At 41.4% G+C, this 13,886-nt stretch overlaps 1 protein-coding gene across 1 annotated transcript in view; it reads left to right on the top strand.

The window, feature by feature from the left end:
- The window catches only part of FHIP1A (FHF complex subunit HOOK interacting protein 1A), a 96,725-nt gene that overhangs the window by 78,426 nt on the left and 4,413 nt on the right, over positions 1–13,886 (top strand). The window contains exons 8-13 of the mRNA XM_074866680.1: positions 1,230–1,397; positions 5,090–5,169; positions 6,674–6,861; positions 7,367–8,407; positions 12,062–12,240; positions 12,509–12,647. Coding sequence (XP_074722781.1) covers positions 1,230–1,397; positions 5,090–5,169; positions 6,674–6,861; positions 7,367–8,407; positions 12,062–12,240; positions 12,509–12,647 — 1,795 coding nt within the window. The remainder of the gene's footprint in view (positions 1–1,229; positions 1,398–5,089; positions 5,170–6,673; positions 6,862–7,366; positions 8,408–12,061; positions 12,241–12,508; positions 12,648–13,886) is intronic.

Below are 13,886 nucleotides of genomic sequence, written 5' to 3'. Positions count from 1 at the left end.
AAAGGCTCAGAATGAGAGTGAATCAGTGGCCTTAACTTAGAGCTTCTCTCTGCTCTCCTCATTGGTGCCCCCTCTCCATAAGGTCTGCAGGCCACATACAGCATGCCTATGTTCTGTGTAACCAGCCAGAAGCAGCTTGTGATCTTAAATGCTTTGAAGAGAGCGTTTGCAGCATGACGTTACTGTGTACATGGCCAACATACAGCATAATGGAACAGGGATTTTAATATTTACAGTATGTTACGTAAATGTTGCCCTTCTGAGTATTTTCTAAATCCTCTTAGCCTTAAGTGACGGGTTTGGTTCTTTCTTTTTTAATAAAATCAGTCTTTTCATTTGTCCAGCTAAGTTTGGTAAACAAAAGATGTTTAATACTTCCTTTCATATAGGCAGATTCTTGTATTTAAGGGTTTAACTTTGTGCACTTAAGCTTATTAGGTTCCTGGGTAACTATTTTTAAAAAGCTGACTTTGCAACAGCAGTACATGGTGCAGAAGTGGCCTTTGGAATTTTCTATGCTTTGCCAGTGTATACGGTGAATAGATAAGCTCCAAAGGATTGCAATAAGCAGAGCAGTGTGGGTTATGGTATGCAAACGTTGCATGGATATTTGAATTGTATTTTGATATACAAATAGTCAGTAGTGAAGATTTTGGAGTTTGGTTTGTGTGTGTATGTATATACATACTCCTTTTAAAAATTGAGTAAAATGAGGAATTATGCTGTGGAAAAGTAAAAAGAAGGAAAATTGTGGCAAAATTCTGGATAGCTATGGGGATTTTTTCTTTAAATCTCTGGAACCATCAGTTTGTACTGTGCTTTGACATTTAATTTTAATAAAGTGGTAGATGCAGGTATTCACAACACCAGAAAATGCTTCTGAAGGATGACAGAAGAGTGATGCAAAAGAGCTGACATGGGCAGAAAAGTGGTGGGGAGCTTCTAGCATGATTTGGTCCTTTGTATTTCAGCGTGTGTGAGATTTGGGCTGTCAGTTTGGGGGAGGGTTTCTTTTCCTGGGGAAGCAAGACAGATAAGAAACGGGTTCAAAATGCTTGTGAGTCATTCAGAGGCATGTTCTTTGCAAACTTAAAAGCAAAGACCTCAATGTTTTTGTGGCAGTGTTCTGTATGGAGAGCTTAGAGTGTTTGCCAGCTATACAGTTGCAGAGGATGGATGTATATTTTGTGTGTGTAGTATGTTTGCATTTACATTATTTTTGCTTGTAGGCGACTGTGGAAGAAGTGATGACTACTACTGCATACCTGGATCTCTTTTTGCGTAGTGTTTCAGAGCCAGCCCTCCTCAAGATTTTCCTCCATTTTATTTTGTTGCACCGACATGAGAATGTGCATATCCTAGATACCCTTACTAGCCGAATCAACACACCATTCCGGGTAAGACAAGCAGGAAGGAAGTTCAGGTAGTCAGCATGGATGTAGGTTAAATATTTAAATGGGAGATTCCATATATTCAGTGGGTATCTGTTTAACTAGGAATTCTCTCCCCCCACCCAAATGTGTGATTTCTCCACCCCCTCAATTTTTTGTGTGTGTGATGACATTTAGCTACCAGTATACTAAGTTGATAAATGTGTGAGGTGCTTTCACACATACAGGAAATGGGATAGAGGGAGATGAGGGCTTCTGGAAGTCTGGATTCTGTTAGAAGATTAAAGGTAAAATTGGAAGCATTTTTATTCTGAATACTGCTGAATTAGTGCTGCCATAGATAACTCGCCCTGGGACTTACAAATATACTTGTGGTGAGGAGCATTTTTGATCTTTGAAGTTTTGCCAAGCAACAAACATTTTCAAATAGCCCTTCTGGGAGCCCTGTAAGGATGTCTCCAAATAGATCCAAGTTGTGAATTGCAGTATTGCCAGTAGATTTCTCAAGAATCGAGTCTGTATTACTGAGCATGTTTACTTAACTGTGTTGTTACCTGCTTTGTTCTTTGATTAAAAGAAGGCACTTTCTTGCTCAAGTGATAAGATTGCTGCTTCCTTTTCTTTGCCTTCATTCCCTTGTGTAGTAAGGTTTATCTGAAATTTGCAGTGAGCCCCTCCTCAGCCTAGGCACAATGCACCACAGTGGCTGGAGAGCTAGCTGACAGAGGTAGTAGTTACCTTCACTAACAGTTGGATCTTCTGGCAAAGAAAATGACTACTTGTTGCACTGGACAACCCTTCTGAGCCTTGCTTGGCTGGCAGTCTTGGCTGAATCTTGTGTGATGCACAGCTTCGTGGATGAAATAAAGAATAATGTTTTAGTGCAGGTACAAGAGAAGCCAGAACACCAGCATGTGCATTAGATTTGTGTATTAGGGACAGTAGCTTCATCTGAAATTTTGTTTTGAACTGTGAGTGCATGCAAATACGGATATATGCTGCTGTTATGGCATCTCTAAGATGGTTTAACTATGAAACCTGAAACAGCTTCTGACAACAAAAATGCAAATTCTGTTTTCTCTGTTAATCATTAATTACTGTTCCATAGGCAAACGAGATGGGAATGTAAAGAATTCTGCAGCCCTGAGCAACTCGGGATCTCAGCCAAAATGGTTCTGTGATACTAAATGAGTTTTCTGCAGTATAGCTTGGCCAAGTGCAAAAGCCAGAACTGCAGCCTTCTGTGTGTTTCCGTAACACAAAAGCTGTGCACATTATTATTGATGAAAATACTTACTAATAATTCACAGGGTTAAACTTATGTACAGACGGGTGGCCAAAAGGACTTGTACAAATAGTATCTTCTTTGTCTCCTGAGTGTATTTTAAATCTTTCTTTTTACAAAATACAGAAACAGACTAGTTTTATTTATTCAGATGATTCCTGATTTGCAATATGTTTGCAAAGACAAATGAGTAATGTTTCCCTATAAACTGAACTTTCTGAAATATAGGAAAATTTAAGGCAGTAGCAATTTTCTTGAACTTTCACAATATGAAGAAAAGTTAGACTTGGCTCTCAGTAAATTTACCAGAGGAAATGAGATTTCCTGGTTTTCCCCCATGACCCCCAGCTAAAACGCACCTTTCATGCAAGAATCTGACTTACTCCAAAAGCTTGTTATGAAGCTCTTCAACTCTGCCCCCATGCTCCTATTAAGAACTCTAGTTCTGGTTATTCCTTCCTCTCTTGCCTTTTTACTTTCTCCATCTATTTCTGTAGGCATGAGTTCTTAGACTAACAGCTGGCTCCTAGGACAAGCACTGGCCAGTGGTGGCAGGGCAACAAGTTTCAGCTCTTCTTTGCCACACTGCAGACCAGTTCATGAGCATTTCCCGTTTCTCTTCTCTCTGCTTATTCCCTTTCTTTTGTTCTTCTATTGGTGTTATTTCAATGACCAAATTAGGGAAGGCAGTCAAAGAAACTTTTACTTTGCAGAGGCTATCAAGTGAGGTTCACTTAAACTTTGCTATTTAGCTGTTTCACAGAGATACCTACCAAGTAAGGGAAAATACATGTATGTATATTTTTCAAGAAATCTATGCATTAATCTGGTCTTGGTCACCTTGGATCTCCCATCATATTGTAGGGGAGCTGAGTCACTCATCTGAAAGAGAGAACTGGAAATGGTGAAACAAAGAGTCTTTAAGTTGACATTCTTGAGAAGGCACAGGCTGGAGAGAGAAACATAGCAATGTGCTGCTGCCGCATAGCTAGAACAGAGCATTTTAACAGTGGAAGTAAGGGGAGTGACTGCAGAGAAGAGGAGGAAGTTCCACAGTGTGGAAGAGAAGCCATGCCCAGGCAGGCTGCTGGATTTAATCCTGAATGAATTACTAAGGATGTTCAGTGACTGAAAAAATGAGGTAGAGAAATGTCTGTAGCTCTTTCCTTATTTTGTCTTAATCTGTTTCTTTTGTTAGCTACTGAAAAGTGCAATTAATTTCATATATTAATTATTTCAATTTACATAATTACTATAGGGAGAGGCAAGATTTAAACACCAACGTGAAACTTTGGGAAAGGGTCAACTTATACTAAATAATTCTCACAAGAGTCAACCTGGTCCTGGAGTCTAAGCCAGCTGTGAGATACTGTTTTGACGAGAGAGCAGCACAGGAGAATGTGCCCAAGGAAATATGCATTAAGAGGCAGGGAGATAATGGCACTGTGGTCTTTAAAAACCGGTGAAAGCTTACAGCTCATTCTTCTACCATTTTGGGCACAACTGCAGTCTAGCAAGAGTCTGGCAGGTAGAAATGTACTGTACGATAGCTCTGAAAGTGTTGTGTGTCTAATTAGTGACCAAAAAAGTCTGTAGAATCCACATTTCTTGTCTGTCCTAAAGCCACTGTGAAAGTGGGGTGCCTGTCACAGAACGGGTATGGTTTTTGTCTCTGCTGAGTGTGACTACTGAAATACCTAGTTACAGGTATATTTGATCAGACCTTTGGCAAAAAGGCAAGCATGCAATTCCAATGAGGAATCCTATTATTCTTTCCTTTCTCCTGGTCTCACAGAAAGGACCTTCATGCCTTGCCATAGTTTCCAGCTGTTCAAGTGACCTGTAATGGAGGGGTTGTGAACACTCCGTATGAAGTAGATTCTGACAAAAATTACTTGTTTAGTCCTGGTCTGTGTCAGTACATTAAGCTATATTTACAGAAGCATTCAGCTTCTTAATATGCAGAACACTAATCATTCCTTATACTTAAGGCAACAGAAACTTGAGGTTGTTTATAACGTCTCTTTCAGAAAAGACCTTTAGTTGGTTCAAACTCTGTCAGAGGTAAAAGCTAACACACTGCCTTGGAAGTTACAGGGTTCCGTTCATGCCGAGTTAAATTAAATTAATAAATTTGGATAATATTAAAGACTGATAAATTACTGCTTTGTTTTCATAGCTTATTTGAATGAAGATTCTGAATTGTATTTTGTTAAAATATAACATGTTATGTGCATAGCTCTAGACAACTTTAAAAAAACCCCCATGGGCTGCTGACAAAATGAAATACCATACTAACAGTGTCTTACAAAACATGATGTTCTGGCAGAGCCATTTTGTGATATAGTACGCAGGGAAGATTGAAAAGGTACGATTTCCAGATCAAAAACTGACAACGTTTATCATTTTCCAGCTCTGTGTGGTCTCCTTGGCATTGTTCAGAACACTCATTGGTTTGCATTGTGAAGATGTGATGTTACAGCTAGTTTTAAGGTAAAGCTCAAACTGCTTTTTCCACTCTTCATCCTAATTTGGGGACATACAGTCTCTGCCTGTGGATGCAGAGCTGGATGAGAGTTCTTCAAGAGAGCAGAAATACAAGCAACTACATAGATAAGAATATTTATGATCCTGACAAAAGTCTACCAGACCTGAAGAAGTATGATTTACGTCCTGTGATCTTCAGGAGCAAGAGATTTTTCTTGTGATTTATTTTTATAAAAGTGAGAGAAGAGAAGCTAAGAATATATTTATCACCTCCGAACTCCTTATTCCCTGTTTCTAAATGTATAATTCTTCTCTCCTGCATGTTTTCTCAAGTGTATTACACACTGTGTTACAGAGCTATATACTTGTTTGCAGCTTCCACCTTCTTTCTTGTTGTTTTCCACCTCTTTGATTCCTCTCTCACTGCGAATACTTCAGGTTCCTGAACTGTTGTAGGTAGATTGTTATGTAATGTACTAAATACATGGATTATTTTTGGTTTTAACTGATGATTCTGTGCATTGCTTCAGAATACTCACTTATAATTTTGGTGTGTGTATTAGATGAGAATTGGTTATTTATTTGGAAATATTGGTGTATCTAAATTGGGCTTTTAGCACTGCAGATCACATGAGAGTTTCAGATACTGTCTGTCCCTCGACCCACAGGCATTAAGGTGAGATTTCCTATAGCTCTGGCTGTTGTGCCTGGGAATGCTGTTAGGACCTCTGTGAACTCACATGTGTCACAACTCTAAACAGCAGCAGTGCTGTATTTAATCTTCTTTTTGTTTATTTAGGGAATCCTTTAGAATTTGTTTGCATTTTAAATGGTAGAAGATCAGTCCAGCTAACACCTGAGGCTTTTTAAAAAGTTGACACTCAGTTTACACCAAGGCTCTTAATAAAGGCTCTTAAAAAGTTGAACAAAAGTGCTCTAAAGAAGTTCAACATGAGACTGTGCTTCCTCTATTCCTTGTACTCCCTATAGCTTATTCCCTCCTCTGCCTGAGAGCTCAGTCTTGATCTACTGCACTAAAACACCTTGATGACCCTTCCCTCATTTTTGCTGGCTGCTTGCCTGGCAAGTGTAAACTGGCTCTCTCTGGATTTCCCAGGAAAATAAATGAATTAAGGATTCCAAGACAGAACTCATTCATAGTGGGACGAAACCACCCCGCTGGCCTTTGACATCTGCCCATCCCACACTTCCTTCATCCCTTCTCGCAGCAAGTTTGCTCTGACCTGCAAAGGATTGTTCACTTCCCTGTTGTGATGCAGCTGATCTCCTATCTCCGCTTGTCTTGACAGTTCCTCATCAAACTGTACCTTCATGATCTAAAGAGTCAGGGTTTCATGCTCTTGAGAGGTTTAGAATATGGATCACTGTCAAGATTATTAATGTTTCTTTTAATGTGGAGAGGGGAGGAAGGTGGGAAGGGGATTTTGTGTGTTGTTGCTTTCTCTGACATGAAAGGACGATGAAGTAATGCTAGACACTGCTGTCTCAGGTATTTGATCCCATGCAACCACATGATGTTGAGCCAGCGGTGGGCTGTGAAAGAAAGAGACTGTTATTCTGTATCTGCTGCAAAACTGCTGGCCCTGACACCAGTCTGCTGCTCCACTGGGATCACCTTGACACTCGAAAGCCAAGGAAAAGATTATATTCTATGGACAAAAGCAGCACAAACTAAAGGTAATTGGTGCTCAGGGGAAGACCAGATCATGAACTGAGTTTGATTTGGTAGCAGCTCATGGAAGGAGATGGGGAAGATGGGAGGAAGAGGAAATGTGATGGACAACAATAACCTGGGCAAACCTGGACTGGAAAGCTTATTTAATTCCTTCCATGTGTCCAGGTCTATTGAAACGTTATTTTAACAGCTATCCGACTTGAATATGCATTCATGAAAATAACATCCAGATGCATGACAGCAACTCTTGCTGCTTCAGAGTCATCATTGTTGTTTTAAGGTTTGAATGTGGGCTGGTCTCTCAGAAACCTTAAATTACAGCTCACTCTTGACAATAGGAACAAGTCATGTATGTTTATGAGCAAATCTCTTAATCTTTATGCTTTGGTCTTCCTGCCTTATTGGATGGTTGGGGCTAAAGACTCTACCTGCCATGTCTTAGTGGATGCCTTGCTAGAGAACTCTTAGTGATTACTCATACCATGAGTAATATTTCTTTACTTTCAGATTCTGGTAGACGCTCTTCTGAATCTACTTGCATTGTGGAATATGGAAAAGCTGTGGACATCAGCTACTTGCAGTACCTGGGGGAAGCTCAAGAAGCGATCCTTCAGTGCCTGAAAGATTGTAAGGTTTGGTCTGCCTTGTATGATGGAGTAAACCCTGATCCAGACACCTTTATCCAAACGCTTGCTGAGGAGAACAGTATGGATGTGGAACATCGCATGTTTCGCCTCCAGCAAAGGACACCTAGCATGTGTAGCTCCTCTCAAGTAACTCCGTTTGGTGAGAAGATGCAGTTGGAACTAGAATGGGATGATAGCTATGACACAGGGATTTCTCCTGGTTCTGATGTGAGCTTGCCACAACCATATGATGATCTGGGAAGCACAGAGATGCAGCCACCTGCACAGCCACCAAAACACATTCAAGAAATGAAAAAAAGTGCCATCATGCTCATTAAAGGATCTTACATAGAGGAATCTGACTTTCAGGATGATGTTATGGTTTACAGGTTATGTGCCCAGAAGGATACTCAGGATGATGATAACACTAAGGAGAAAACTTTCAATGCAGCCAGAGAACATGAGGTCCAAAGCCAGACTGTAGTCAATGGGCCTCTTGCAAAGAGCCAGCTGGAAATGGACTTGGATGAGCACAGTAAGAGAAATTCAAGCTCGACTCAAGGTGTAATGAAAGAGCAAATAAACCAGAAAATGACTGAGATTGATCCACAGCCAGACTTAGAGTTGAAGCTTTCTTCTCAGGAGGCAGATCGTAACTTAAGTGTAAGACTGCTGAGCACAGATGGTGAGGATTTCATTGCACAGTATGATAAAATTATTAAGGAATTGGATCCAAACAGTGCAAGCTTGGAGGAGCAGAAGTTGGATACTCCTGTCCCTGTCTCTCCTGCAGAAGAGGAGGAAGACTTTGAGAATTTCTCAGCAGACACCCCTTCTGCAGAGAGCATGTCATCTCCCTTTGGACTGAAGGAGGATATCTCTCCCAAGCATGCTGCAAGGAGCCAGAGTGCTCCATTTACAGGTGGAATGTTCTGTTAATTACATATGTAACAATTACAGGAAGGCATGGTGATTAAAGGTGGCCAAATGAGATCACACTGTGTGGCGCACAGCACAAGCATAGAGCAAGGAACAGTCCTGGCACTAAAGAGGGTACAGCACAAATAGCTGAGACCAGTCCAAGGAGAGTGAGAGATCCAACGTGAAAGTAGAGCAGAGCAATCAGTGTGGTGACAGCAAATGGTTGGCTGCTCAGGGGTTTCTTTGGCTGCTTTTTTTTGGTAATTGTTTAAAATCTTGAGCAGGGGTTATGTTGTTTGTATGTGAGAGCTCCCTCATTCTAGAGAAAGTTTTTGCAGTTGAAAGGGGATTAGAGTAGCTGTTTTAATATACAGAGCCCAGGTAAATAATTTCTTTTTCTGGTGGCTTTCATTTCTGATGCTATGGATGTGGTATCATGTTGCCATTTTTTTTCCTCTCTGCTATTTGACGTTTTAGCACGAGGTGGCAGCACTGGTGCCATGTCCGTACGTGCCTGTTTCCATGCTCTGTCCTGGCATCCTGTTCCTCCAATGTCAGGTCTGCCCTCTCGGTTGGTATGCTTTTCTGTCTTGTGCCAGGCAGCTTGGTCTCCGGAGACTCTCCAAGTCATTCAGGAATGACAGTGCTACCAGAGGGTAAAATGGGCTTTTGATCTGTATTTGTACAGCTCCTTGCACTGCAGGCTTCTGATCTTTAAGTAGGTAAACTAGATACCACAATAATTCAAATAATAAAAAATAATCTATCTAAGTTTCCTCATCCAAAATAAAACCTCTGTAAGATGGCTTCTTGTTTATTTGAAAGAAGGGAGAAAACATTGTGTCCATTGAAATGGAGCCCTTTCTGGTCAGCTGTGGCTGACCGACACGCCTGGCACTGTTACTTAATTGAAAAATTCAGCCTGCTTTTCAATCAATTTTCTATTTTTGCTGTAGTGGCAATTTCCTTATACCAGATGCTAATCACATTCAAACCTTTCTGTTTCACATTATCTGCTGTCAAATGTAGCTCAGAAATGTTCTTGTCTTCCATTCTTCATTGAGTCCCTCCCTCCATTTCTTCCTTTCCAGAAAACTCACACCAAAACCAACCCCCCTGCCAAACCCACAAAAAACCCACAACCAAGCAAAACAAAGAAAAACAAAAAACAGAATATGAAAAGCCTTGCTGTTTGCTTCCCATCCACAACATGTTTTAGGCTGCTTACCTTGCTTGAATGGAGATCTTAGTGACTGCATGTAAGGAGGTGCTTATAATACCTCAGAAATGCTGAGATTGCAGTATCTTTCAAATATAATAATATACTTAATTTGGAATGGTATTTTGTAGGGGTGTGTGATAAGGAGTTTTGGTTGCTTTCACTGTTTTGGGATGCTGTCATGGGATGGGGCTTCTCTCGGCAGAATTGAATAACCAGACAGAGGTTCCCCCACCCAGTTAGCGTCAGCAGTGCAAAGATGCTCTCTTCAGGCCTATGGATCTATGAAGAAAATGTCCTATTGGTGTCTATGTCCAATTTAAAAGCATAAACACTATCATCCCTATTTTCCCCTGAGCAAGAAAGAATGTGGTGTTCAGGAACAGGAATTTATATTCCGCTTTCCCCATGCCCCCGCCCCCCATCAGTGCTTGACTTCATGGCCACATAGAGATGCACAGTCAGGAAGGGAATAATTTTTTGACTTTTCATCTCTTTACCCTGTGTCTTACAAGGCTTTCAAACTCTGTTTAGTTCCTCTGATTCTCATTCCAATGGTTTCTTGGGGGGAAACAGTCACACTACCACTGAGAAATTTTTAAATATACATTGGTAACCTCTCTTGCAGTGGCATACAGCACTTGTTACAAGTATCTAGCTTCAGCTTTACCTACTCAGCTTTGAAGTCTGACCTAGAGGAGAGAAATAGTGATATATCTCAACTCCTTCTCCTGCCATCCCTTTTGATACAGTAGAGCTCCCACTTCACTGTGGTCCTCCGGAACTCTGTGAAAATGTCTCCATGAATGTGAGAGGGGAAGCAGTAGGTTATGTTGGAACAGGAGAAACTGTATCTCGACAAAAGGGCTGCTCCACGGGGTACCCTGTAGGGGATTTCCTGCAGGATGTCATACCAACTTTCACTCTGGTGGCTGCCATAGTGGTTGAAAGGTAGCAGCCACATAAAGCCTTGTCAACACTGGCCCTCCTACCTTTCCTTTTGTGAGGGGAGCTGTGCCAGCATTAGCCATGATAGATGAGGCTCGAGGGAGTGCTTGCTTTGTACTCACAGTTGCTATAAAACATGATAGACTTCAACCTTTAGTGAAGCTCTGTGAGGTGAATTGGCAGCGTAGGCACTTCTGATTTGATGCCTACCATTGTGCTGGCTCAGAACTGCTTTAGCCTCTGCTGTAGGCGGGCTAAACGATTCCCCGGTAGCTCAAACGGCAGCCATTTGCTAGCTGAGGGGAGCTGGAATGGGGTTGGATTGTGGCCACCTGCTTGACCCTAGAAATGCCCGTGGCATGCATCTTGTGCCGGGGACTAGGGTGAGATATTCACAGTGAGCAGTGCTGTAACTGCATTGCTCAGGGATTCTTCTGTGTGGTTTCCCTAGCATTTACGCAATCATAATAGTGTGGTGGGTGTGGGTGTAGGTGTGGGACAAGGGACACTTCTGAGACTTTCCTTGTGGCTAGGTCACTTGTACAGACTGCTTCAAGCATCTCACTAGCTGTATCATCTAACAATATGTAGTATTTGGTTAAAGTCATGCTCAGCCTTGCAAAGGTTTCTTAAGCTTGAGTGCTAAGGGTTTATGTACTTTCATGGTAAGTGCTTCTGTATTTCAGTGGTTATCCTGCAGCATGAATACACAAACTAAAGCTATTATTTATTTTTGACATTTATATGATAAAGCCTACATCTACCAATAATTTTGCTTATAAATCTATTTTAATGTCTTCCCTGCTTTGTGTGACTCTTTGCAGTACTGAAAATGCCTTTTTTGTGATTTGATATCACAGATCTTGGCTTTTGTTTAGAGTAGCATTTTTTTATTTTCTTCAGAACACCATGTTTTTTTTGAGACGACAAGAAATCTAGCTATAATTTACTTTGCCTAGTCCTTATGTAGAAATAAGGCACAACAAGAGTAAAAAGGGCAGCTTCTGTTTGCATTGAAACTAGTGGTACATAGCGCTGAGGGATCTGGTGTAGTTGGGATCTGTCAGTGCTAGGTTAACGGTTGGACTGGATGATCTTCAAGGTCTTTTCCAACCTAGATGATTCTGTGCTTCTGTTCTGATTAACTTAAAGGGGAATAGGACAGTAGACCATAATGTCCTAGGCTAAATCCTTATTGGCACATGTAAAGTAGAATAGTTATGCATGTTAAATATACCATTAATGTAAACTGATTGGCTAGCTAGCAACAGTGCTTCTAATCACGAAAGCTTTTAACACTTCTGTTAAGTCTATTTTGTCTGTTCAGATACAGTTTGGTTTTTCTCCCTGCTGGCTTTAATTAGCACGTGGGAGGTCTAATTTGGTTGGTTATGATGATCAAAATTCCTTTTAAATGCCTGTTTCCTGGATCTGAAGATTTTTCTTCTGTGAAAACAAAAGCATTGGTTCCTCCTTCTTTTCTTTCAGGTCCTTTCATCAGCGTAGTGTTGTCGAAGCTGGAGAACATGCTGGAGAATTCCTTGCATGTAAATTTGCTGCTTATTGGGATTATTACTCAGCTGGCAAGTTATCCACAGCCTCTTCTTCGTTCCTTTCTGCTCAACACCAACATGGTGTTTCAGCCTAGTGTGCGGTCACTTTATCAGGTACTTGAGCGCAAGCATTAGTCGTGCCTATTGGAACAGTATTTTTGGTGTCTCGTTAAACCTTATGTAAGCTCTTTTCAGTTTCACCTGTTGCTTCCCACCTGTCTGAGAGCCTCCCATCTCATTTAGGTGTTTTAATTACATTTGTGCAAAGAACTGGAAATTCTATATGACCATAACTTTTGTCATAACTCTATTTTAGAGTATTCGGTCTGTGGCTGCACTGGGAGCAAGGGAGGAAGAGGTAATTGTTATGTTGTTTTGGCAGGTGCTGGCATCTGTGAAAAACAAAATTGAACATTTTGCTTCCATGGAAAAAGACTTCCCAGGTCTTCTCCTGGAGGCCCAACAGTACTTGCTTTTTCGTGTGGACATGTCTGATGACGCAGAGGAATTGCTAACCAAAGGTAAATGTTAACCATGCTTGGAGGAGTGCTGGGTGGAATGACTCACCAGTTACCTCTCTCCTTTTCTACAGAATGATTAAAAGTAGGTGTGGTGTGGTGTTGTCCTGGTTTAACCAGGACAGGGTTAAGTTTCCCCAGCAGAGGGGGGGAGCTCTAGCTGGGTTATTCAGATACCATGCCAACGTCACATCCTGGCAGGTCACATTTTCCTGGCGTGGAGCGCGGTGCATGCGTGGTTTTGTACATCTGCTCCTCTCACTGCTGTACTTGGTAGCTATTTTGCTCTGTTCACTGCTATCACTATTACTGTTATTGTTATTGTTGTTGTTGGTTGTGTTGCTATTCCATTGTTGTATTAAACCTTTCCTTATTTCAGTCTTGGGGCTTTGTATTTCACTCCCTTTGTGGGGGAGGGGCAGCGGCCGCGTGGTCTCAGACCCCAGCAGGGGCTAAACCATCACAGGTGTGAATATCATTAACCAGATGTATCTTTCTGACTTTAAACTGATGATGATCAGTAAGCCACAGTATATGGATCTATTTGGATATTCTTTGCTCTCTAGAAGCTTTTATTTGCTACAGAAAATGTCTGCTTAAAGGAGTAACAAAATCAGCTCTTGGCTTGCTGTCAGTTTGGCCGTAAACAAACTTGCTTTCAAGGCATGAGGTGAGATGGCATATGTGCATGATTTCATTTTATTTTTAGCCTGACCTTCAGCTAGTCATTGGTTCTTTTTTGATAGATGTTAGGGAGGACAGAAGTCCAGAATGAATTGGTTTCTGCAACAATTGAATAGGGCTTTGTATCATGGTTTGGGTTACTACTGAAGGAGATAGATTATTAGCCAGAAAACTTTGAATGTGCTTTCTTGAATGGAAAACAAAAAAGGGCCGAGTGGGTGTAAAAGCCAGGGCACTTCGAGAGCAGTGGGAAGTTAAACAGGTATCCCAACAAGCCAGCATTCTAGGGGACTTCTGTAATACCTGCTGCTTCTCAAGCACAGTGCACGCTACACCTGTCTTCACAGTTACCAGTATTTACACTGCCATGGGGGAAGCCAATAAAAATAAGGAAAATGAAGAATCTTTGTCACTAAGAACTTTCCAGACACAGCCAGGCAACTGGTAGAGTTGGGGCCCTGCCTTGAGAACGTGCTTGTTCTCAGCTTGCTGCTAAGCAGGCAGTGTTGGGTGCAGGTTTCCCTTAAAAGCCAACTTCCCAAGTGATGGGAATGAGTC

The sequence above is a fragment of the Strix uralensis genome, chromosome 4 (genome assembly GCF_047716275.1).
Source record: "Strix uralensis isolate ZFMK-TIS-50842 chromosome 4, bStrUra1, whole genome shotgun sequence".
NCBI lineage: Eukaryota > Metazoa > Chordata > Aves > Strigiformes > Strigidae > Strix > Strix uralensis.
This window is presented reverse-complemented; position numbering and strand designations above follow the sequence as displayed.